General features: G+C 38.2%; 1 protein-coding gene across 3 annotated transcripts in view; it reads left to right on the top strand.

The window, feature by feature from the left end:
- The window catches only part of PARD3B (par-3 family cell polarity regulator beta), a gene marked incomplete at its 5' end in the record, with an annotated part of 1,039,339 nt that overhangs the window by 567,843 nt on the left and 446,580 nt on the right, over positions 1-24,916 (top strand). For all 3 annotated transcript variants that reach the window (XR_014296988.1, XM_082658175.1, XM_082658174.1), the window contains one exon: positions 14,869-15,054. Coding sequence is in view for 2 of the 3 variants with exons in the window: in XM_082658175.1 (XP_082514301.1) it covers positions 14,869-15,054 (186 nt within the window). The remainder of the gene's footprint in view (positions 1-14,868; positions 15,055-24,916) is intronic.

Raw genomic sequence — 24,916 nt, 5'->3', positions numbered from 1 at the left:
CAGAAGCAAGAAGAACTACAAGCCTGTGAGACAAAAACAACAAACACAGAAAGATAGACAAGATGAAAAGGCAGAGAACTATGTACCAGATGAAGGAACAAGATAAAACCCCAGAAAAACAACTAAATGAAGTGGAGATAGGCAACCTTCCAGAAAAAGAATTCAGAATAATGAGAGTGAAGATGATCCAGGACCTCAGGAAAAGAATGGAGGCAAAGATAGAGAAGATGTAAGAAAAGTTTAACTAAGACCTAGAAGAATTAAAGAGCAAACACCTAGAAGAATTAAAGAACAAACAAACAGAGAGGAACAATACAACAACTGAAATGAAAAATACACTAGAAGGGATCAATAACAGAATAACTGAGGCAGAAGAACGGATAAGTGACCTGGAAGACAGAACAGTGGAATTCACTGCTACAGAACAGAATAAAGAAAAAAGAATGAAAAAAAAATGAAGAGAGCCTAAGAGACCTCTGGGACAACATTTAACACACCAACATTCATGTTATAAGGGTCCCAGAAGGAGAAGAGAGAGAGAAAGGACCTGAGAAAATATTTGAAGAGATTATAGTTGAAAACTTCCCTAACATGGGAAAAGAAATAGCCACCCAAATCCAGGAAGCACAGAGAGTCCCAGGCAGTATAAACCCAAGGAGAGACCTCCAAGACACATAGTAATCAAATTGACAAAAATCAAAGACAAAGAAAAATTATTGAAAGCAACAAGGGAAACACGACAAATAACATACAAGGAAACTCCCATAAGGTTAACAGCTGATTTCTCAGCAGAAACTCTACAAGCCAGAAGGGAGTGGCATGATATACTTAAAGTGATGAAAGGGAAGAATCTACAACCAAGATTACTCTATCTGGAAAGGATCTCATTCAGATTCGATGGAGAAATCAAAAGCTTCATAGACAAGCAAAAGCTAAGAGAATTCAGCACCACCAAACCAACTCTTCAACAAATGCTAAAGGAACTTCTCTAAGTGGGAAACACAAGAGAAGAAAAGGACCTACAAAATAAATCCCAAAACACTTAAGAAAATGGTCATAGGAACATACATATCGATAATTACCTTAAATGTGAATGGATGAAATGCTCCAACCAAAAGATACAGGCTGGCTGAATGGATACAAAAACAAGACCCATCTCTTTGCTGTCTACAAGAGACCCACTTCAGACCTAGGGGCACATACAGACTGAAAGTGAGGGGATGGAAAAAGATATTCCATGCAAATGGAAATCAAAAGAGAGCTGGAGTAGCAATACTCATATCAGATAAAATAGACGTTAAAATAAAGAATGTTACAAGAGACAAGGAAGGTCACATATAATGATTCAAAGGATCAATCCAAGAAGAAGATACACCAATTACGAATATATATACACCCAACATAGGAGCACCTCAATACATAAGGCAAATGCTAACAGCTGTAAAAGAGGAAATCTACAGTAACACAATAATAGTGGGAGACTTTACCACCTCACTTACACAGATGGACATATCATCCAGACAGAAAATAAGGAAACACAAGCTGTAAATGACACAATAGACCAGGTAGATTTAATTGATATTCATAGGACATTCCACCTGAGAGCAGCAGATTACACTTTCTTCTCAAGTGCACACAGAACATTCTCCAGGATAGATCACATCTTGGGTCACAAATCAAGCCTCAGAAAATTTAAGAAAATTGAGATAATATCAAGCATCTTTTCTGACCACAATGCTATGAGATTAGAAGTAAATTACAAGGAAGAAAACATCAAAAACACAAACATATGGAGGCTAAATAATACGTTACTAAATAACCAAGAGATCACTGAAGAAATCAAAAAGGAAATCAAAATATACATAGAGACAAATGGCAATGAAAATACGATGATCCACAACCTACGGGATGCAGCAAAAGCAGTTCTAAGAGGGATGTTTATAGCAATACAATCCTACCTCAAGAAATAAGAAGAATCTCAAATAAAGCAATCTAACCTTACACCTAAAGGAACTAGAGATAGAAGAATAAACAAAACCCAAAGTTAGTAGAAGGAAAGAAATCATGAAGATCAGAGCAGAAATAAATGAAATAGAAACAAAGAAAACAATAGCAAAGATCAATAGCACTAAAATCTGGTTCTTTGAGAAGATAAACAAAATTGATAAACCTTTAGCCAGACTCATCAAGAAAAAGAGGCAGAGGACTCAAATCAATAAAATTAGAAATGAAATAGGAGAAGTTACAACAGACACCGCAGAAATACAAAGCATCCTAAGAGATTACTACAAGCAACTGTATGCCAATAAAATGGACAACCTGGAAGAAATGGACAAATTCTTAGAAAGGTATAAACTTCCAAGACTGAACCAGGAAGAAATAGAATATATGAACAGACCAATTACAAGTAATGAAATTGAAACTGTGATTAAAAATCTTCCAACAAACAGAAGTCCATGATCAGATGGCTTCACAGGTGAATTCTATCAAACATTTAGAAAAGAGCTAACATCCATCCTTCTCAAACTCTTCCAAGATATTGCAGAGGAAGGAACACTCCCAAACTCATTCAACGAGGCCACCATCACCCTGATACCAATACCAGACAAAGATATCACAAAAAAAGAAAATTCAGACCAATATCACTGATGAATATAGATGCAAAAATTCTCAACAAAATACTAGCAAACAGAATCCAACAACACATTAAAAGGATCATACACCATGAGCAAGTGGGATTTATGCCAAGGATGCAAGGATTCTTTAATATACACAAAACAATCAATGTGATAAACCATATTAACAAATTGAAGGAGAAAAACCATATGATCATCTCGATAGACGCAGAAAAAGATTTTCACAAAATTCGACAGCCATTTATGATAAAAACTCTCCTGAAAGTGGGCTTAGAGGGAATCTATGTCAACACAATAAAGACCATATACAACAAATCCACAGCAAACATCATTCTTATGGTGAAAAACAGAAAGCATTTCCTCTAAGATCAGGAACAAGACAAGGATGTCCACTCTCACCACTCTTATTCAGCATAGTTTTGGAAGTCACAGCCACAGCAATCAGAGAAGAAAAAAAAATGAAAGGAATACAAATTAGAAAAGAAGAGGTAAAACTGTCACTGTTTGGAGATGACATGATAGTATATATAGAGAATCCCAAAGATGCCACCGGAAAACTACTCGAGCTAATCAATGAATATGCTAAAGTTGCAGGATACAAAGTTAATGTACAGAAATCTCTTGCATTCCTATACACTAACAATGAAAGATCGGAAAGAGAAATTAAGGAAACAATCCCATTCATCATTGCAAGAAAAAGATAAAATACCTAGGAATAAACCTACCTAAGGAGGTAAAAGACCTGTACTCAGAAAACTATAAGACACTGATGAAAGAAATAAAAGATGACACCAGCAGATGGAGAGATGTACCATGTTCTTGGATTGGAAGAATCAATATTGTGAAAATGCCTATACTACCCAAAGCAATCTACAGGTTCAATGCAATCCCTATTAAATTATCAGTGGCATTTTTTACAGAACTAGAACAAAAAATCTTAAAATTTATATGGAGACACAAAAGACCCTGAATAGCTAAAGCAACCTTGAGAGAAAAAAAGAGAGCTAGAGGAATCAGACTCCCTGACTTCAGACTATAATACAAAGCTACAACTTCAGGACAATATGGTACTGCCACAAAAACAGAAATATAGATCAATGGAACAGGATAGAAAGCCCAGAGATAAAACCACGTATGCTCAACTAATCTATGATAAAGGAGGCAAGGATATACAATGGAGAAAAGACGGTTTCTTCAATAAGTGGTGCTGGGAAAACTTGAGAACTACATGTCAAAGGATGAAATTAGAACACTCCCTAGCACCATTCACAAAAATAAACTCAAAATGGATTAAAGATCTAAATGTAAGACCGGACACTATAAAACTCTTGGAGGAAAACATAGGAAGAACACTCTTTGACATAAACCACAGCAAGATATTTTTGACCCACCTCCTAGAGTAATGGAAATAAAAACAAAAATAAACAAGTGAGACCTAATGAAACTTAAAAGCTTTTGCATAGCAAAGGAAACTATAAACAAGACAAAAGGACAGCCCTCAGAATGGGAGAAATTATTTGCAAACGAATCAATGGACGAAGGATTAATCTCCAAAATATATAAACAGCTCATACAGCTCAATATTAAAAAGACAACCCAATCCAAAAATGGGCAGGAGACCTAAATAGACGTTTCTCCAAAGAAGACATACAGATGGCCAAGAGGCACATGAAACGCTGCTCAATATCACTAATTATTAGAGAAATCCAAATCAAAAGTACAGTGAGGTATCATTTCACACCAGTTAGAATGGGCATCATCAGAAAATCTATAAACAACAAATGCTGGAGAGGGTGTGGAGAAAAGGGAACCCTCTTGCACTTTGGTGGAAATGTAAATTGACACAACCACTGTGGAGAGCAGTATGGAGATTCCTTAAAAAACTAAAAATAGAACTACCATATGACCCAGCAATCCCATTACTGGTCATATACCCAGAGAAAACCATAATTCAAAAAGACACATGCACCCCACTCTTCATTGCAGCACTGTTTACAGTAGCCAGGTCGTGGAAGCAACCTAAATGCCCATCAACTGATGAATGGATAAAGAAGATGTGGTACATATATACAATGGAATATTACTCAGCCATAATAAGGAACAAAATTGGGTTATTTGTATAGAGACGTGGATGGACCTAGAGACTGTCATGCAGAGTTAAGTAAGTCAGAAAGAGAACAACAAATGTATATTAACACGTATATGTGGAACCTAGAAGAATGGTACAGGAGAACCGGTTTGCAGGGCAGAAATTGAGACACAGATGTAGAGAACAAACATATGGACACCAAGCGGGGGAAGCGGGGGTTTGGGGTGGGGGTGGTGGGATGAACTGGGAGCTTAGGGTTGCCATATGTACACTAATATGTATAAAATAGATAACTAATAAGAAACAGTGCAAGAATGTTAAAGAGGGAGTCTTCTTAGATCTAGGCTACCTACTTCCTCTCTCTTGGTGAGATCTCACAGACCCAGAAGCCACTCTGAAGGCCAAACTGTAGGATGACTATAACCTGATGTCTCATTCTGGTAGGGATGCTATAACAGTACCACACACTGGATAGCTTATAAACAGTAAAAACTTATTTCTCACAGTTCTGGAGGCTGGAAGTCCAAGGTCAGGGTGCCTGCATGGTCAGGTGAGGGCCGTCTTTTGGGTTGCAGACTTCTTATTGTATCTCTGTATGGTGGAAGGGCTAGGAATCTCTGTGGGGTCTCTTTAATAAAGGCACCAATCCCATGAGGGTGTCGCCTTCATGACCTAATCACCTCCCAAAGGCCCCACCCCTTAAAACTATCTCCTTGGAGATTAGGATTTCAACATATGAATTTTGGGGGTACGAAAACATGCAGACTATAACAGATGCATATATGTGTCAAATAGAAAATGTGTTACCAAAAGAAAAGACATGATTAAGAGAAATATAAACCCTGTGATATATCATTAGCCCTGGATATCTCCCTTGTGCGCGTGTGTGTGTGTATCACCCAGTTGTTGGATGGGATTATTTGTCTCAGTTCTTCACTTCCAAATGGTAGCATTAAATACCTATATTTTGGTTATGGTCTCATGATGTGTGGAGAGTATTTCCACACTTAGCCTGTAGACTTGGCTATATGAATTTATTTGGCCATTGAGATGTTAGTAGATGTTTTGTGGGCAAAGGCTTTAGATGTACTTTCATTTTTGCATTCCTGCCTTTCATCATGTGAGAAACATGTTTCAGATACCCAGTGGTCTAAGGAAGTTAAGAGATCTGTGGAGCAGACATGCACCTCATCCACAGTTTGGAAGCCAGCCTACCTGAATCCAGCCTAGATCAGCCAGACAGCAGTCAACCTGAGAAATGTGAGCTGGAAATAAATGCCTTATTGTTCATATCACAGTTTTGGGATTGGTTTGTTATGCAGTATTTGGGAGGCAACAGCTGACTGACACATCCGTTCACTTTTCCCCATTAATGAACTCTGGGTAGATTTCCCTCCCTTCTCCCATCAATTTGTTAGCAGTAGTGAGGCTAGGAAGACATATCCACATTTTAAATCTAATGGGTTTTATACTCTAGAACCTAAATGACTTCTTATTTTATAGTTATTTTTCTCTGAAAATTAATTTTAACAGGGTAATTGATTTAATTATTAAGATAAAAGGCAAATTATGTGTCTTTATCTACAAATGGCATATATGTATGGTAAGAATATTCTCATTACAACAGTAAGCATGTACTGTGAATTTAAAACGGTTGTTTCCCACTGAGATTTCTCAATCTCTATTTGGAATTTAAGATTATTTATCATTAATACTATACTAAAGGGGATTGGTTTCCAGCTGGAGTCTCATTAGATGCAGTTCAGACATCAGAGAAAAGGGTAGGGTTAAAGTGGTTATATTCCTATTACGTTATTTTCTTATAAGGCTTAACCAACAAGCAAACTCCGCCTCCCTCAGCCCTCATGAAAATATTACTTTCTTGAGGTTGTGGTAGTACTGTTACTTCATTATAGCATAAGTTAATGAACATGACTCTCTGTGCCTTAAAGTAAAAGAACATTTACTGGGTCCTCTAGGGAGAATGTAGGTACCTGAGATGTAATCACTGCCTTTAGAATTCTTGAGTTGGGACAAAAGGTATATCATCTTTACTAAAAGAGCTTGTACCCTAAACAATGGCCCATAGACTAAGAATGGAGGGTGTTATGTAGAACATTCTTACATATTCACTCTGATGATTTAAGATTTTATTCTGTGACTTCACACTTCCTAAGAGCCCAGTGAAAACAACCTGTAATTCATTGTCTTTAAACTATCTTCAGAAATCTCCCAGTCCCAGACAAATTTAATTTTTTTTTTTTAATTTCACATCAGGAAACTAAATGTCATTTATTCCCCTTTATGGAATAAGGACTCCCTTATTCTAAAAGCTTCAGAATGTACTTGTATTCTGCATCTTTTGAAGCCTGGCATGAGACTGTACTTTCCTTGCATGATTCTTTTTGTTGTTGATGGTAATTGTGACATATGACATGTACCCAGAGTGTGATGCAGAAATAATGGAACTGGAAGGTTGAACCGTGAGGTTATGTGGCATCTCTAGGACCTTGTTCCTGACCTACAAGATTTCTTTCTGGAGTCTTCTCTGTTCTCTGCTCCATTCCTTTCTAGCCTGACCTTCCCTGCGTTCTCTAATGCAGTATTTCTTTAAGTGTACGCTAGGGAACACTTTCCTGTAATACACTTCATGCAAAGATGCGTTCCATGGTCAGGTAAATTAGGGAATGTGTGTTAACTTTTAAAAGCACTGAAAAGTCCTAACATAAACCATTTCCCTAGAATCGGTCATCATGGAAACCCTCCTCTTTTTCCGCATATGCAATGATTGTGCCTCTGTGTGTTAGACCTTAGAATGATCCAAGTCTGAGAAGGAATCAGTTTGTTGGTTACTGAAGCCAGCCCTAATTGGACATGGCCTCGGGCCAGACGTCCTCGGGGAGCTCTAGCAGCCTGTGGACTGACTGTGTCATGGGGTCAGGGGCCACCCACTTCCTGAGAAGTGGGCCGGGCTGAGCTGTGGTCAGAGCAAGCACCCTAACCGGGAGCCCACTTCCTGCAGTGCTGTGTATTTTTATTTATGTTTACTTTTGTCCTTGATAGTTCTGTTGTCTTTTAAAGGCATTAAATGCAGGTAGCCTGGCATGTAGTGTCTTTGCGATGACAAAATATTAGAAGTATTTCACCTAGGAACCCAGTTTCTCAAATGGGTCTGCTCCTCGTAGAATCAGGCCCACCCTGCTTCCTTTTTAGATCACTGGATATTACAATCATTTTGTTTGTTCTTGAATCTTATATTCATATAAAAGCATGTATTTTTGTATTTTAACTACTGAATTATTGCCTGTAAAATACTTTAAAGTCTTTTGACTTCTAATAAGAGAGACTAAACACAAAACAAAAAGATCTGTTGTTTCTTGATATTAACAAAGCAGGTTCTAGTTTTATAAAAACACTTGCTGTCTGAATTATAAAATACTAATTTATATTACATTTCATGACACAAAATATTATTTTCACTTCTTTAATCTATATCTGAAAAGGAAAAAAAAACTTTCCAGTGTGCTTAAACTGTTGAATTTGCTGATCTTTCAAGTATATATACTGTAAGTAGGAGGGAAAAAAAGTTGCTATAGGAATCTTAACTCTGACTGACATTACTTTTGTTAACTTTAATCTCTGACTTAGTATTATATTAAGGTACTTTTATATTGAACAGGCAGTAAAGAATGGCCATTTTTTGACATTTGTTTTCTGGTATTAGATTAATCCTTTACATAAAGGAAATTGGTTTTTGATAAGTTAAGTCAGAGACCAGCTCTTGTTTTCAGTAGTTCCCCTTTCTGCCCCCTTTCTGGGGAATGGATTTCAAAACACATGAAAAAGTGTCTCAGTTACAAATAGTTTATAGTATTTTCATCTTTCAGATATTTGATTTTAAATTACTTTAAAATGAATGAATGTATACTTTAAAACATCACATAAGAACATATATTTAAAATATTGATTACTGAGCTAACAATATCATTAAAAATCGTTCCTTCATTAAAAGTAAATAGCAGTGTTGTTTACATATAGCTCTGTGAAGCTTCTGCCCTACTTACTGCAACATTAACTTACATTTTCCTTTTCTGTGTGATAGGTATATAGTATTGAGTTTGGGGTTAATTTGCAACCACCTGTAGTATAATTCAGAATTTTAAAGATTATCTGTACTATGATTTCTGATTCTTTTTGGTGATTTGTCTATATTGTTCAGAGGGCAAAGACTTTAAAAGATAATCTGCCTACTTGTAAATCACCAATAATTCTTCTGGTTTAGCAGTAGTGGTGGGAAAGTCCTTTGCTATTTATTACAATGGTTGTCTTTAGATCACACATAGCTTTGCATGCGCTAGCTCATCTCTCGTCGTCGTTTTTTCTTGACTCTCTTAAAAGTACAATCTAAAATAAAATGCTTCCCAGCTGTTGGAATGAGTCTCTGATCTCCACTATAGGGCAATATTCACATTTTAAATTCTATGTAATCTGGGCTTCCCTGGTGGCGCAGTGGTTGAGAGTCCGCCTGCCGATGCAGGGGACACGGGTTCGTGCCCCGGTCTGGGAAGATCCCACATGCCGCAGAGCGGCTGTGCCCGTGAGCCATGGCCTCTGAGCCTGCGCATCTGGAGCCTGTGCTCCGCAACGGGAGAGGCCACAACAGTGAGAGGCCCGTGTACCGCAAAAAAAAAAAAAAAAAAATTCTATGTAATCCAATTGGCCAAAAACCTTTCATGCTAATAATAGCTACCCATGCTTTTTCAGAAGATTAAAAATGTTCAGAAAATTAAGTGTCCTCAAGGTGTCTTATCCTTTCATTGTTGTGAAAATTTATTTAGCTGTAACAAAAGTTTCATCACCTTAAATTCTTGAGAATTTATTTAGGCAAATTCAGCAGTGATAATTATAAAATATCCATCCTGGCAGAATTGCCAGGTCTGGCTTTTGCTTTATATTAAAAAAAAAAAGCTTTGCTTTGCTTTGCTTTGCTTTTTTTTTTTTTTTTTTTTTTTTTTTTGCCTTAAAGCCCCTTTGTTTGAGTTTTGTAACTGACAAAATGATTGCCGGTAAAACATAACTCTTGCATAAAGTTAAGCTGCTCCGAACACAAACTAATTACACATTTGGGAGGCGGGGCAAAGACATCCAGAACTTGCTCGTGCTGAGCCAAGAGCACAGCATTTAATGAAATGAGGGCCATAAAAGGCTCAGCATGGATGCTTTCAGGTCTGACCTGGGCTTCTGGGAAATTGAACATTGGCCTGTGGACTGGAGATTCCCCCAGGCTTTGAAAGACTGGGTTATTACCACTTGCATGCGTGAAACAACACTGCTTTGCAATACAGGGACATTTGTTATTCCAGAGATAGCCTCATTTGGAACACTCTTAAGCTAACAATATGGATGGCTCCTTAGTCATCCATCTTCCTGCCTCTCTTTCCTCCCCTCACACCAAATAATTACTTTTGATATTTGTTTGATAAAAATGGTTGTATATCTGTCAAGCTCCTACTATGTAGATTCCTCTGTTTCCTCTCTTCTATTGTTAAACTCTATTTCTTCATGTCAGATAATACTGTGAGTGAAACAGAAAGGCCCTGCCATGTTGTTCAATAACCTTTTTACCAATTATGTTCTGTGTAGACTGGCCATTTCACATTGCAGTGTTGATACATAGTAGATGCTTGATAACAATTTGTTGAATGACTGGTTTGTTAGCAGAAATTTGTTGATTGACTCTTTTCACTCAAGCCAGAATGGGCCAGTCTCATATCCGAATTCCAACTGTGAGAGATTATTCACTATGCTTAGAAAGTGAAATAGTATTTCAGGGAACAAACTGAGAGAATGGAGAAATAGAAAAAGAAATAACTGAATGGGAAGGAGAAGCGGAGAGATATATAATTAGGATGATAACAGAACAACATCTGTAGGAACTTGAAGGAAGTTTGTGTAAATGAGAATAAAGGGTTAGTTAAGGGCTAGGGGATAGGTAAGATAAAGCATTAAAATGGCTTATGAAAATTAGGAAAGAAAAGGCAGTTAACGTTTTACTCACCATTTGGTTTTGCATTCCATCTCGTTTTTTTTATTTAATAAAAACAATGCCTTTATATATCATTGCAGTGTTTTCCAGATTGAAAACTGTGGTTCATTATTGGACTATGAAATTAATGTAGTGGGTCGTAACAAATTTTTAAAAATAATGAAATAGAATAGAAAACATTAGAATGTGTTGCCCTCTCGGTAAGTATTGTCTCATGAAACTTCTATTTATATCTGTGTATGTGCATACATGTGTATATGCATGGATGCCTAGACAGGAAGGCAGGTAGATAAAATGTGGCTTTGGGTACTTGATCACAGGGCTTCCCAAACTTGATGAAATGTACCATGAGTATTGTTGTTTGCAATGTTCACTTATGATTTGAGGTACATGATGCAATTTTAAATCATGAACAGTCCAACATTTGTCACAGATTGGTAGCTATGACACAGATTTGTCACAGATTGGTAGCTATGGTGCCTTCATTGAGAATATGATGCTGAAGCTGAGCTGGGTTATCATCTCTCCTAGGAGGAGGAAGTGTGGTATGACAATGGAAATTAGACAAGGTTACTTTTAAGGTTTCTTATAACTGTGATACTGTATGCTCTTTACAATTATTTTTAATGTAAAAACTAATTTGTGTAAACATTTAAAGTAATGAAATCCAGAATAGCAGGAACCTAGGGCCTATCCAGGGCCTATTTTTGAGTCTCGCACTGTTTTAAGCATCAGTGATACATTGATGGAAAAAAAACAGAGCAATATAAAAGTTTCTGCATTCAACAGACACTATGAAAAAAAGTACGCAAGCAAGTACATAGTATGTGATAAATGCTAGAAAAATATGTGATAAATGGAGAAAAAGCAAATCGGGATAATGGACATGGGTAGGGTAGTATTGGGAGAACCTTAAAACAATTTTAAACTGAATGATCAGGGAAGACCTCACTGATACATTGACATTTGAACACAGAATAGAAGGCAATAAGGGAAGAAGGTCTGCAGGAATGTAAGGGAGGAATATTCAAAGCAGAGAGAGGAGGTGACACAAAGGATTGGGGGCAGAAGTTAGATGAGGTAACTTTGAAAGTGAGGTTGGGAGAGAAGAGAAAAGGTCAGATGATTGATTCTTAGGACACTAGTATTTAGGGATTGGTGAGATTAGGAAGAGTCTGCAAAAGGGATTGGAAAAGGAGTAGACAGTGAAGTAGGAGATGAACGCTGAAAAGTGGTGTCCTGGAACCAAGAGAAGAAAGTGTTTCAGAAAGTAGGGCTTGATAATTTGGGTCTCATGCTACTGTAGACCAAGTAAGATGAAAGCCAAGGATTGACCCTCGAATTTACCAACTTGAGGGTCATGGGTGACTCTAAGAGGAGTTAGTATACACACACATACACCTATATTTATAGAGCATATATACATATTATGTATTGTGTGTAGTGTTAAAAAATATGTATAGTATAAATACTACTGTAGGGTGTATAAATATCTAGCATTGATTATATTAGACGTATGTGTATATCTATGTGCATGTGTGTGTAAATGTGTACATGCGTGTCATTATAGAGATGTGTTGACCATCTCTCTACTTGGCAGTGCAATAATACAGCAAATGGTTCTTATATCTTCATAAATTCCTTTTAAAAACATTTATTCTTTTATAATTGAGAAGTGTTGGGAAACAAATTATAAAGAAAAAAATAACAGTCCATATTGCAGTGGCAGTAGATAACCGAGTTTTTTCCTATGCAGCTAGATGGGACGGGGGTGGAAGGCAGGCAGGTAATAGGTAGATGAGTAGGTGTCTGAATATGAGTATAGAGTGTATGTTACATATTGAAATGTACTGTATACGTAAGCTTTTATGCCTAATACTGTCATATTCTCACATGATTAAAAGTCTGTTTCACCACTGTTTTATATAATTCTGTGATTCTTAATTAAAAAGTACAAAAACAGCATATATATTATATATATATATGTATGCATAACTAATTTAGCAAACACCAGTTGGTAGACTGCATCTTTCTTCTGTGTTCTAATATAAGTAAAAAGCAGTATTTTATATATATGTGAATATATATACATACACATACACACACACACCAAATAATTCAGTATTTTTCACTTTTCATACTCTGTTCGTCCCACAAAGTTTGCATTTCTGCCTCTGAAAACTTAGCTGCCATATAACCAGAGACGTAGCTAATACAATACATAGCAGACTTCCTTAGGAGTTCATTCTGACCAGCTCAGTGCTCTGTCGTGAGCCTTTGAGCATGAGACCCAGTTGATTGCAGGGACTTTTACTGCCACCCCTTCCTGGTACTTAGGAACCTATCATCAGGCAGCACTCACTGCAGTCCACATTGCCTCTCTAGACCCTGGTTGCCTTGAACTGGACTGCATTTGACAATTGTTGGTTCAGGGCAGTGGTGTTCACCTAAAGGTGATTTTGACCCCTGGGGACATTTGGCAGTGTCTAAAGGCAGTTTTGATTGTCACAACTGGGAAAGGAGATACTACTGGCATCTAGTGGGTAGTAGCCAGGGATTCTGCTAAATATCTTTCAATGCACAGGACAGCCCCCATAAGGAATTATCAGGCCCCAAATGTCACCTGTGCTAAGGTTAAAGAAAGCCTGAGCTGCTTTGTATCAAATAATGGGATTTGTTTCTTAGGTAGTAATATAATGAGTTAGTTAAAAGAGCTAACCTGTAATAGATTTATTAAATTAAGCAGTAAAGTTTAATTTCTTTGAAACTACCCCTTGTCAAAATCTTTACAGCTAACTTCACTTACAGTGAAATTAAATGAAGGAACTATTTCTCTAAGGCTAGACGTGGGCTTTCTCTACTTTGGGAGGAGTCGAAGATGCCATGTCAGTGGATCTGGCTATGATCAGACCTCTTAATCCTGTTTTAATTGTGGGTTCTTTGCTACTTCTGATTTTATAGTTGTTATTTTGTGACTGACATTCAGACATTCACGATAATTTTTAAAATACATAATTTTACATAAGTGTCCCTCACAGTGACCTTAAGATGAGAGTCTCTAGACATAATTATAGAGCAGAAGGAACTACCGACCTGGAATGAGTTGGTGGTTTCCAGGGCTATCTCATTTTCAAATTTTTCAGTTAAACACTGGGGCAGAGTTTCACATTTCTGCAAGCTCGGGAAGGATGCAGGAGGGGCGCCTATACACTTTATCATGTGGACAGCACTTTTCTATCCCCACTTCTGTATATTTGAAAGCACTAGGGACCGGATATGATTAACCGCATGCTTCTCCCTGGAGACCTGAACCCTAATTATGCCTTTTGCTACCATACTCTGTAATTTTTTTAGAACAGCTAGGCTTATGGCTAAGTGTCATTTGTCAGCGATGACATGAATATTTGTTGTGCATTATCATTTTTGTTTAGGTTCAAAAACCAATTGCCAGTGAGTTATACTATCCAAAGGAGCAAGCTTAAGGCATGAGTTTTGACAAAGTGAAATTTAATTCAGTGATAGCTGTTAAAAATCACATCTCTAACTTTAAAATCAACAGTTTATTTTTTCAGTGTTCGGTATCCTATTGACAGTCTTTATCAATAGCCTTGCTTCCACGGTAAACGATATGTTTTAAATTATAGAAGCCAAATATTCCCCAAAATTTTAGAACGTTTCTACACTGAGCTCCTGTTTCTTCATCTGTAAAATAAAGGTGTTGAGATCACATTATCTCTAAGATCTTTTCTGGTACCTAAGATTCCCTAAGTAATGTCCATTCTCTTTACTTATTGAGAATATCCTGCTGAATTTTCAAATACTTTTCGAATGTTTCAAATGGTAGGAGAGCCTTGCCAAAGAATCCTCTCTGTTGACCATCACCAAATATTATTCCCAGGAACCTCTCCCTTCCACTCCATCAATGTGATGGTGGCCCCTGCAGAGAGAGACCAGCCTTTGCCCACCCGGAGCAGAATTACAGCTATTAGAGGTCCAGTCATCCCATCTTGCCGGTTGCATCTGTGTTTGGCCATCTGAGTGTATAAATATTAATCTGCTTTCTCCTCCTTTACTCCTTTCGTGTGTATTTCCAACAGAAAGGAGAACCTGACTGCTACGCACTCTCCCTGGAAACAACTGAGCAACTCACCTTCGAGATCCCCCTGAATGATTCTGGTTCTGCTGGTCTTGGGGTGAGCTTGAAGGGGAACAAATCTCGAGAAACTGGAACAGACTTGGGGATTTTTATCAAATCCATCATCCACGGAGGTGCTGCTTTTAAGGTAGGTAGGGGTGACGTTTGCACATCAATGAGAAGATATTTAGAGATGTCATCGTTGTGCCTGGGGATTGGATGGAGAAAGTGTCTAAAGGCTTGAGACCACTGAGGCTTTCCTGCCAGACGCAGGGAATGTATGTGTGAACAGATCTGGGTGACAGTTTGTTTTCATACTTTAAGTGGTCATGTCCTATTGATAGTTCTTAAAACTCACCATGATTAGTATTCTCTTTTACATTATTTTTAATTACTGTTAGGATTCTTCTGAGTTTGTAACCTAATAAAGTTGAACCTAAAAATATGAAATCAGAAAAGCAAAACTAAAAACACGTCAACATCCAAGCAACAAATAAGAAACTATACTTCTTGTGCTTGTAAGAGTGAAAGTTCAGTGGAATCGGAGAGACTGTAGTACAACTTACAAGTCATTTATCACATTTTATACACTGGAAAATCCACTGGGAATGCATATTTGCCTTTGAACTTAGAGAAGCTTATAAATTTCCAGATAAAAGGAGAAGAACGTGATTCTGCTCTTTCATACAGGGGCAGGCAACATGATCATCGCTGTTACCATAATATAATGGTTAACTAGATTTGCCTGAGTTCACATGCAACTCTACCACCATGTGCTCCAAGTAGCGCATCATTAATAATAATACCTAATGTGTAGGGTTCTAAGGATTGAATGCAGTAATGTGCACAATGTGATTAAAGCAGTGAAGTGATTACAGAGAGGGGGGAAAACACCCCCTCTTGTGCTTATCGTCAGCTGCCCTCACCATCATCATCGTCTCATGCCATGCAGTGAGGCTTCCCGAGCTCGAATCCTGCCCTCACTACTCTCACCGTGGGTGAATGTAGGCACCTTACTTGTCCTCAGTGTGCTTGAGTTTCCTCATGTGTAAAATTAGTAAAATTAGTAGTGCCTGCTTCCTGGTGCTCTTGTGAGGACAAAAAAAGACAATAGATATAAAATGCCTAGCACCGCACCTATGATAAACGTTGAATACATGTTAGCCATTTTAAAATCATTTTGATATTAATAATGTGTGCCTTCTCCCACTCAAAAGGCACGAAGGCATAATTAGAGTTTACAGGAGGCCCCCCTGGTCCAAGGATTCTGGCTTTATTGAAGCATTTGTTTCTTCACACTTAATCATTCCACTTTTGCTTCAGACCTAGACACTGAGCTAATGTCTTTTTCTTTGGGAAAGAAGAAATGCGTTGGGGATAGATAACTCTTTAATGCACTCCTTGGATCAGTTAGCTTCTGTTGCATATAAGTAATGACAACATTTCAGTAACATACATCTGTAAGCCTTTACTTCCCTCGTGGCCCTGCAGGGCAACTAGAAGGGCTTTGATTCAGGCTGGTATGTCTCTATCGCACCATAGATCTACAGGTCTGAGCGTGCTCCACATATTTTAACTACACCTTGGACTACCAGGCTAGCTGATGGCAGAGAGTCATGAAGCCTCTTTAGTTCTGAGTTCCAGACTGGCATGCTGTCACTCCTCACACATACCAGTGGCCAAAGCAAGACATATGACTGAATCCAAGGTCCATGTTAAGGAATAGGGAAACAGTCCCCCCATGGTGAGTCTATGGCAAAGGTTTGGGTACAGAGAAGGGTGAAGAATTGGGGCCAATCATCCAATCTGTCAAACTCTCCAGTCAGGCTCAGAAATGCAGAGCCAGGAGCAGATGGGAAATGATAGTAATAATAGCAACAACAGCATCAGTTAACATTCATTCTGTCTTGTGCTTAATATATGCTGGACTGTATAATAAGTATTTTAGGTGGATTCTCTCATTTTATTCTTCACATTCACACTGCATTATAATCATGCCATCTCTTTGGGAGAGATTGCAGATTTCAATGATTAGTGCCTCTCCTATGGTCACAAAGCCAGGAATTGCTTAAACTAAGATTTGAACCCGGGCAGTCTGACTTTGGAGCCTGTGCTATGCTGTCCTGTGACAGAGCTCTTTCATCTCATCTATTCATATTTCCAGACATCAGGGGCTGTTGTCCTGGAGCTGTCTTATATCATGCTTATCATCCTGAGCCCAGCCATCTAAACAAGTGCTATGTTTAAGAATGCATCTTGGTCATGTTTGTGGATACCAACTTGACATTATTCTTCTTATTCCTAATGACAGCTCTATTTACAGAATTTATTCCAAGTAAAATTGAAACTGAAATGAATTTTTGGAAATTAAAAGCAAACATCTTAGCTTTTTTATGGGCAATAACTTAAGCTCAAGCGATATTGGAGAGCAGGTTTAATATGTATATCCATGTTTGTGTAAGTGAGCATCTCCTTACCTAAGCAGTTTCTAACGCCCCGTTTCTTGCAGAAAGGTTTCACTTTCCATTTATGTAAATTTCTTTCTTGACACTGTTTGCTGAGTCAGACAATCACACCATTAAAAACTACTGGACAGCATATTTATAGCTGATCTTAAATAGTAAGAGGCATCAATCATGAATTTAGCCTTATTGTGAACGTGTAGTATCCATTTGTCTCGTTTACTTTCTGCAGCGTAGAGGGTAGAGACCTAAGCTTTGCTCGCAAGAAATCTGATTGACCAGGAGAAAGAAAAGTATTTTTCTATTCTCCTTCTGCTGTTCCAATAATCCACTGTTACTCCTCAGAAAATTGCCACCTGTTCTGTGATTGAGGATTAGGTTTTACAAAAATCGTTTTGAGACTTTGTTCCTGTCCTTGTTCAGAAGATACAAATGTTACAGACTGCACTGTCCCTGGGGCAGAGGGGAGATAAGCGTGGGGAACATCCACTTCAGCATGTGGCCAGAGGTTTTTACCTGAAATCAACAAAATAATCTTCCTGCCAGGGCACACTCTTTTTCTCCTGGCCCTTCCTACCACTAATTGGTTCTCAAGGTGTTTTCCCCTTTAGGGAAGGTGGATTTTTGGAAACTAAACTACTTTGAAAAGTATGACCAAATTCTTCCTGTGGCTTCTGTGTGCTCGATTCTCCTGGGGACTTCCATTGGTGTAAACAAAGCCAGGCTACTTCTTGCCAGATGTAAAACCCCTGGATGACTGTGACTATAATTAAGGGCCTTCTTCCCCTCCCCCCCCCCCGCCCCTTACCTCTCTGGCTGCTGCTTTCTATCATTCCATCTCTTATTTGAGTCATTTCTAATAAAGATATAAATCTCTTTGAAAATAAGAGCATCTAGCTACCCTAGAATTCCCTCTTGGAAGTGAATCCCTCACCCACTCTAAGGGCAAAGTAACAGTATTTTTACTCTATTCGGAATTATTCAAATGCTTAATCTCATCTTAATATTTAAATTCCAGTCTGCATGTCAAGAAGTAAAGCCCAGACACTCTTCCCTGCTACTGGCAGGTCACAGCAATTGCCATTTCAGGCTGCGGTAGCCTATGGAGTCCTTTGTAAAGCCCTCTGAAACATCCCTTTGAGCTATGCTTTTCAGTGTACAGCCAAAGTGACCACTGAGCGTAACAGCCAAATGTGGATTAGAGTATTGATGCTGATTTGCTTAAATAATAACATGCCTTAAATGTGCATAGTTCCATTTTAGTTTCTGTCATTCTTCCTGGGCATTTGCCCCTGAATGTGTAGTGTAATTACTTCCAGAACCAAATTATACTAGATGCAACTATGTATGTTAACTTTCTCATGAACTGGGAACTATGAGTGGAATGAAATTAGGATTTCAGGAGGGTGCTTTTCTAAAATTTCATTTTTGTGATTGGAATTTAAAGTGAATATGTTGTTGTTATAAATGAAATGGTATATTGTCTTTGTGCAGTTAGAAAAATAATAACTTGAGAAAAATATTCTCCTTTCCCAAAATCTACATAAAAATGAGTTTTTTCTTTTTCCAAGGAAGCACACATAAAGTCTAGACGATCAGTTTGAAGACCTAACATAATTTCATCCTCATGTGCTAAACATTTTGAATTCTGGGATCAGTGGCTTTCTCTTCCTTTTCTTCTCTTTTTTTTTTTTTTTTTTTTTTTGCGGTACGCGGGCCTCTCACTGCTGTGGCCTCTCTCGTTGCGGAGCACAGGCTCCGGACATGCAGGCTCAGCGGCCATGGCTCACGGGCTCAGCCCCTCCATGGCATGTGGGATCCTCCCGGACCGAGGCACGAACCTGTGTCCCCTGCATCGGCAGGCGGACTCTCAACCACTGCACCACCAGGGAAGCCCTCTTCCTTTGCTTTTGACATACTCTTAACTGAATGTTTTTTAGAGAAAATGCATTTTTATGTCTATCGACAATACTAACAAACTGCTTATTTTTCTACCTTAAAAATGAATTACTTTTAGAAAAATATATAACTAGAATGGTGATATTTTTTAAAAATTAAGGTAGAATACTAACACCCTTTATAGTAAGAATAAAAATTCCATGGCGTCCGTTGTACTAATTCTGAATGATGTTTTTTAATTTGAATATACTCACTTTGGAAGTGTAATGCATTCTATTGAAACCTTGAAACAATAATGTAAAAATTAAAATTTAAAGGCAGTTTTTGCTATGGGAAAAAATGTCATATGTCAGGTAGATTATTTAAGGGCTCTTAAATAGAGAGAATGAATTTAAGAATACCTTTTATTCTCTAGAAAATTAATTAGCTAGGTTTGTACTTAACAAATACTACTTGATGATGATGAAATTAAATGAAAGAAAAATGCCTGACATAGCTAATTGCAAATGCATGCACTCAGAATATAAAATAGACATAATTTAAGTAATTTGATTCTTGTATGCTTAGGAAATTTGGAATACAGCCTCTGAGAGATGCAGAATTGCATGATTTATGCCATTTAGTAATAGGTTAAAAAAAATTAAATGGTACAAGCAATCCCCCTATTTTAAAATAACGAAAAGTATGCATTTTTGGAGAGAATATGCACAGTCCTAGAATTTCCGGGAACACGGTGCTTGGTACTGAATTTCTGTGTCTGTTCATAGTATGGAACATTTAACAGCCTCCAAGCTACTTAACAGGAGTTCAGTAGGAGTTCCTAGCGGGAGTAATTTCCACCTCCATTTCTGCTGGTATCTGTAAATCATGTGGTAGATCTATAATTAATGAATTCAAAGGAAGATAAAAAGGACAGCATTTGAAGGAGCACAAATGTTAAATGATTTCTTCAACTCTCCATTTTTCTTAAAATTGTTAGTGTTTTCTACTGGTGGAGAGCTATAAAGATCATTACCTGTAGTCATGTCTTCCAGGTTTTTACCTCTTACAAAAGGACCATACAGTCTGGGTGTGTAAACAGCTTCATTGCAAATCCTCAACTGTTAGAAGCCAAACTCTAATATTTCATCCCAACCACAAAATTGTGATATTGTATGAACAACTAAAAGCAGGAACTCTGCCTGGAAAAATTCACCATCACTATATACCCAATAATAATTTTGCCTTAAAAAAACAATCACTAACTTAAACATGAAAAAAAGAATTATCAACTATGTTATGCCAAATATTTTAAACCAATTTCCTTTTTAGAAAAAAACCAAAAATGTTAGTATATGTTAATTAATATAATCAGGCTTATCATTTATGGGTTTTCTGCAATAAATTGTAAAGAGGTATAAGAGAACATTACTTTTAAAATCCCATAATACCAGCATCAATCATTGCTTTTCTTGCCAATTTTTAGCACTTTCATATTTTTATCTTATATATGGAAATGCAAGTAAGAAATAAATTTATATCACGCTGAATAAAATTTTAGAACTCTGTGTCATATTGATGTGTACTTTGAACTCCACGACTGCCTCAGGAGGCTTGAAGAAATATGACTTGGTAGACCTAATCAAAAGCTAAATTGTTATCTACAAAAGCTGATGTAACATGATCATGATACTTTGAAAATGGTACCTCTTACCTGAAAAGCTATGTTCACCTGCATTGCGGAGATGCTGAGTTCATGATGTGGTCAGAGCTTTGGTCTAGGCATTCCGCTCTGGGTCCGTCTTTTTAGAGACCGGGCTTTTAGCAGTCTTAGCACAAACAAGAGCACAGTTTTGTTTGTTTGTTTTTAAAGTGAATACATAAGATCCTTTCATTAAGTTGAAAAGGCCTCTGAGATTCTCATCTAGTTAGGCATTCATGCAGGATCTTCTTGATTCGTGTAACACATACACCTTAATAAGCTTTTTAATATCCAGTTTTCTAAGACAGAGTAAACTAAAAGCAGAAGATCAGGAAGAAGATAAGAAGGGATGGAGAGAAAACGGAAAGGACAGGAAATAGAAGAAGTGTAAAACGAGCACAGAGTGCTATTGCTGCAAAACAGGCCAAGGAATATTTGTGATGACTCTAAGTCAGTGCTCCTGAAACTTCTTGCTGAGGAAATTGTAAAATTCACTAATGACGGTAGTGAAGGCTGTAAGTTGCAGTATGTTTATTTATGTCCCATATGTTTCCAGATCTTTTAAAAGGAAAGAATTATAATACATTATATCAGAATGGTTTGGATTATGTATATTTTGATGCTCTAAAAAGTACTCTTCGGTTATTTTTAATTAAAGTCTCATATACCACAGATGCTGAATAAATGGTGCATTGTTGGGACTTCACTGATTTGCTACATAAAATGGAGTGAGGCTCTTAATAACTGAATTAGATACATTTAAAATTTTACAATAGCTGAACAAGGGGAGATTGAGCTAGTACACAGAAAGTAATCAAGCTTCACTTTTGGAATTATAAAGTTTCTCTGAGCATGTGCCAGCATCTCCAAGCCAGCCTGGGATCAGGAATCTCTTACAGTGACCGTTTGTAAGTTACAGGGTTTGTCCATTGTAGATGAAACATACACCAGGTCCAAAGCACCTGAATGAAAGATGTTTCAAGTGATTCAATTTAGCAAGCACTTCCTGAACATCTACAGCTACAGCAAGTTATACAATATATAATACACTGGAGACAGAAAATTTTAAAAGACTCATTCCATAATACAGGAAGCTGGTAGCATAATAAATACATAAACGATTCGAATATGATAAGAACTATGGTAGACAAATATAAAAGTATCATGGGTATCGAAATGGAGCAATTAATTCTGCCTGTGAAGAAAAATGAATGGAAGGCAGTTGCTGAGCCTTGTTTTGAAGGATAGATATTCAACAGGTGAGCAGAAATGCAAAGGGCATTTTGCTGAGAAGGAAGCGTGTGGGCCACGTCACCACGGTGTGTACATCAGAGCGCAATTTATTGTGTCTGGAAAAGAGATCTCTTATTTGGGAAGAATGGTACCATTCATATTGGTTAGGACAGATGTAGTAAAACACTGACTCATGTGGGCAGATGCCCTTCAAGACAAGAACTTACATGCTTCTAGTCTTACCAACTTTCTTTATTCCTTTCTTTGTTTTAAAAACTATACTTTAAAATCTCGATTTATTCTTTTGCCTTTCATTGCTATTGTTTGAAAATGAAGCTAAACGATTTCAATCTGGAATGCAAGGATCTTTCTAGGTTGGATTTTTTTTTTCCCCCAAAATACAGTAAGCAGATGTTGTCATGGAGTGATTTTAGGACCTTGAGACATATTTGTTCAGGAAATTCCTTTCTTTCAGTCAGGTGCCCTCCTGCCTGGCGTTCTACCCCACTCCAAGGAAATGCTGCCTGTAGTCTGAAGTCAGGGTTTGGAATTTGGGCGCTGATGTCCCCGAAGGCTTCACCAGGGGCCCCATTAGAAACAGGCAGAGGCAGGAACCAACATCTGGTCATGATTAATCCTCTCAACACCCTGGCCAAATAGGGACTGGCCTTGGGCCCCAGCCAGCTACCTGTGTGTTAGCCAGCCCGCTCCCGCATGCTTGACTCGTGTTTTGCAGAGGCTCATTCTTTGCCATGGCTTTCTTCTCTTCCCTCTGTGTTCATTAGAACTTTAGAGGTAAAGGGACCTACAAAAAATTGGCCACAAGAGGTGGATTAAGCCTTGCACTGTCACCAGTAATCATGACAGAGGCACAGCAGGGGCTGAACTATGAGGTTACTGGACCCCCAGAAATCATGGATGCGCTTCAGTGGGCACGTGAAACATCCTATAAGGTACATGACTGCTCCCCATTACAGAGAATTACCTGGTCCAGATGTGCAGCTGTGGAGAAACTATCATGTAAATATTTATTTTTAAGAGGTGAGAATCTGTAGCTTTTATTAGATTTTCAAAGGAGTCTAAGAAGAGCCCATAAAGGTCAAGAATCACTAGCAAAGTGGTTGAAAACATGGACTTCAGAGTGACCCAGACCTACTTCAGATTTGCTTTCAGACATGTGACTTGTAACAGTGCACTTAACTTGCTTGATCCTTGGTTTCTTCTTTTATAAAGAGGAGCAGTAGTCCCCAGTGTATAGTGTTGCTGGAAGGATTAAATTGTCTAGTGCGTATAAAGGGTTTAGCACAATAACTGTGCAAAGGAGAAACTCGTTAAATAATTATATTCATTGTAGTGCCTTTAATCATCTCTAGAACTCTGATTTTAGAAGCAGCGTAGCATAATGCGTACATATCTGACTCAGACAGGTAGACCTGGCTGTGACAGTATTCTTTGACTTCATTTCTCCGAGCCTCCATTTTTACCTCTCTTAGTGGAGGGTGATGCTTGTATCACAGGGATGTTTTGAGAAATGAGAACATATGCAAAATATTTGCACGAGGACTGACCTGCATTTGGTGTTCAGTAAAAGGGGGTATAACACTCAGACACCTTGTCTCCTAGTCCATTCTTCCTCCTGCATTAGAACCAGGTCAGGGCTGATGAGACTTGAAGCCATCCCAGGACATGGAGAAGACCTAAATCTCATACCAGTTTTTTGTTTTTTGTTTTTTGTTTTTTGCTGTACGCAGGCCTCTCACTGTTGTGGCCTCTCCCGTTGCGGAGCACGGGCTCTGGACGCGCAGGCTCAGCGGCCATGGCTCACGGGCCCAGCCGCTCCGCGGCATGTGGGATCCTCCAGGACCAGGGCATGAACCCGTGTCCCCTGCATCGTCAGGCGGACTCTCAACCACTGCGCCACCAGGGAAGCCCCTCATACCAGTTTTTATTCGTCCTAATGTGCCCTAATGTGGAGGAAGTTACTCTCTATCTTTAGTCTGTTCTCCTTCCTCTTTTTCTTATTTTTCTTCCTCTTTGGGAACCTCCTTTACTCCGTCTTAGCTTGAGGTTGGATAGAGTTGGTTATGGGGGTTGCCAAAGGTAAGGAGTGTAGTTGTGGTCTTTTTGGTTAGGGGCCTGATGGCCATAAAGTAGGAAGGAAAGTGTCTTTTTTGGGACTGCTGAAAGAGAGTTCCATAAGCTGGGTAGTTTTTTAACAGCAGAAATTTACCCCTCACAGTCCTTGAGTTTGGAGTCCAAGATCAAGGTGCTGCAGATTCAGTGTCTGGTGAGACGTGGTTGATAGACAGCTGTCTTCTTCTTGCTGTAACCCCATATGGCAGAGGGGACAAGAGATCTCTCTCAGGCCTCTTTTATAAGGGCACTAATTACCTTCCAAATACCCTGCCTCCTAATACCATCATGTTGGGGGTTAGGATTTCAACATATGAATTTGAGGAAAACACAAACACTCAGTCCATAGCAGAAAGGGCATTTTCTTTTCATTCAACAAATGCAAGAATGATCCAGATGACGATGAAATAAATATCCTAGAATTCCTGGGTAACATCCTGGATAGTTGAATTCACTCATGTAAAATCAGTTGAGGAGAGTTACCATTCTCATGCCTAAGTATTTACTTAAACATAGTATTCACAGAAAAAAATAAAACCATAAAAAATGACTTTTCTTGGTAAAAATCATTCCAAAGCAGAATAGACATGCACAATTTTGAG

The sequence above is a fragment of the Grampus griseus genome (genome assembly GCF_964374135.1).
Source record: "Grampus griseus genome assembly, chromosome: 7".
NCBI classification, from domain to species: domain Eukaryota; kingdom Metazoa; phylum Chordata; class Mammalia; order Artiodactyla; family Delphinidae; genus Grampus; species Grampus griseus.
This window is presented reverse-complemented; position numbering and strand designations above follow the sequence as displayed.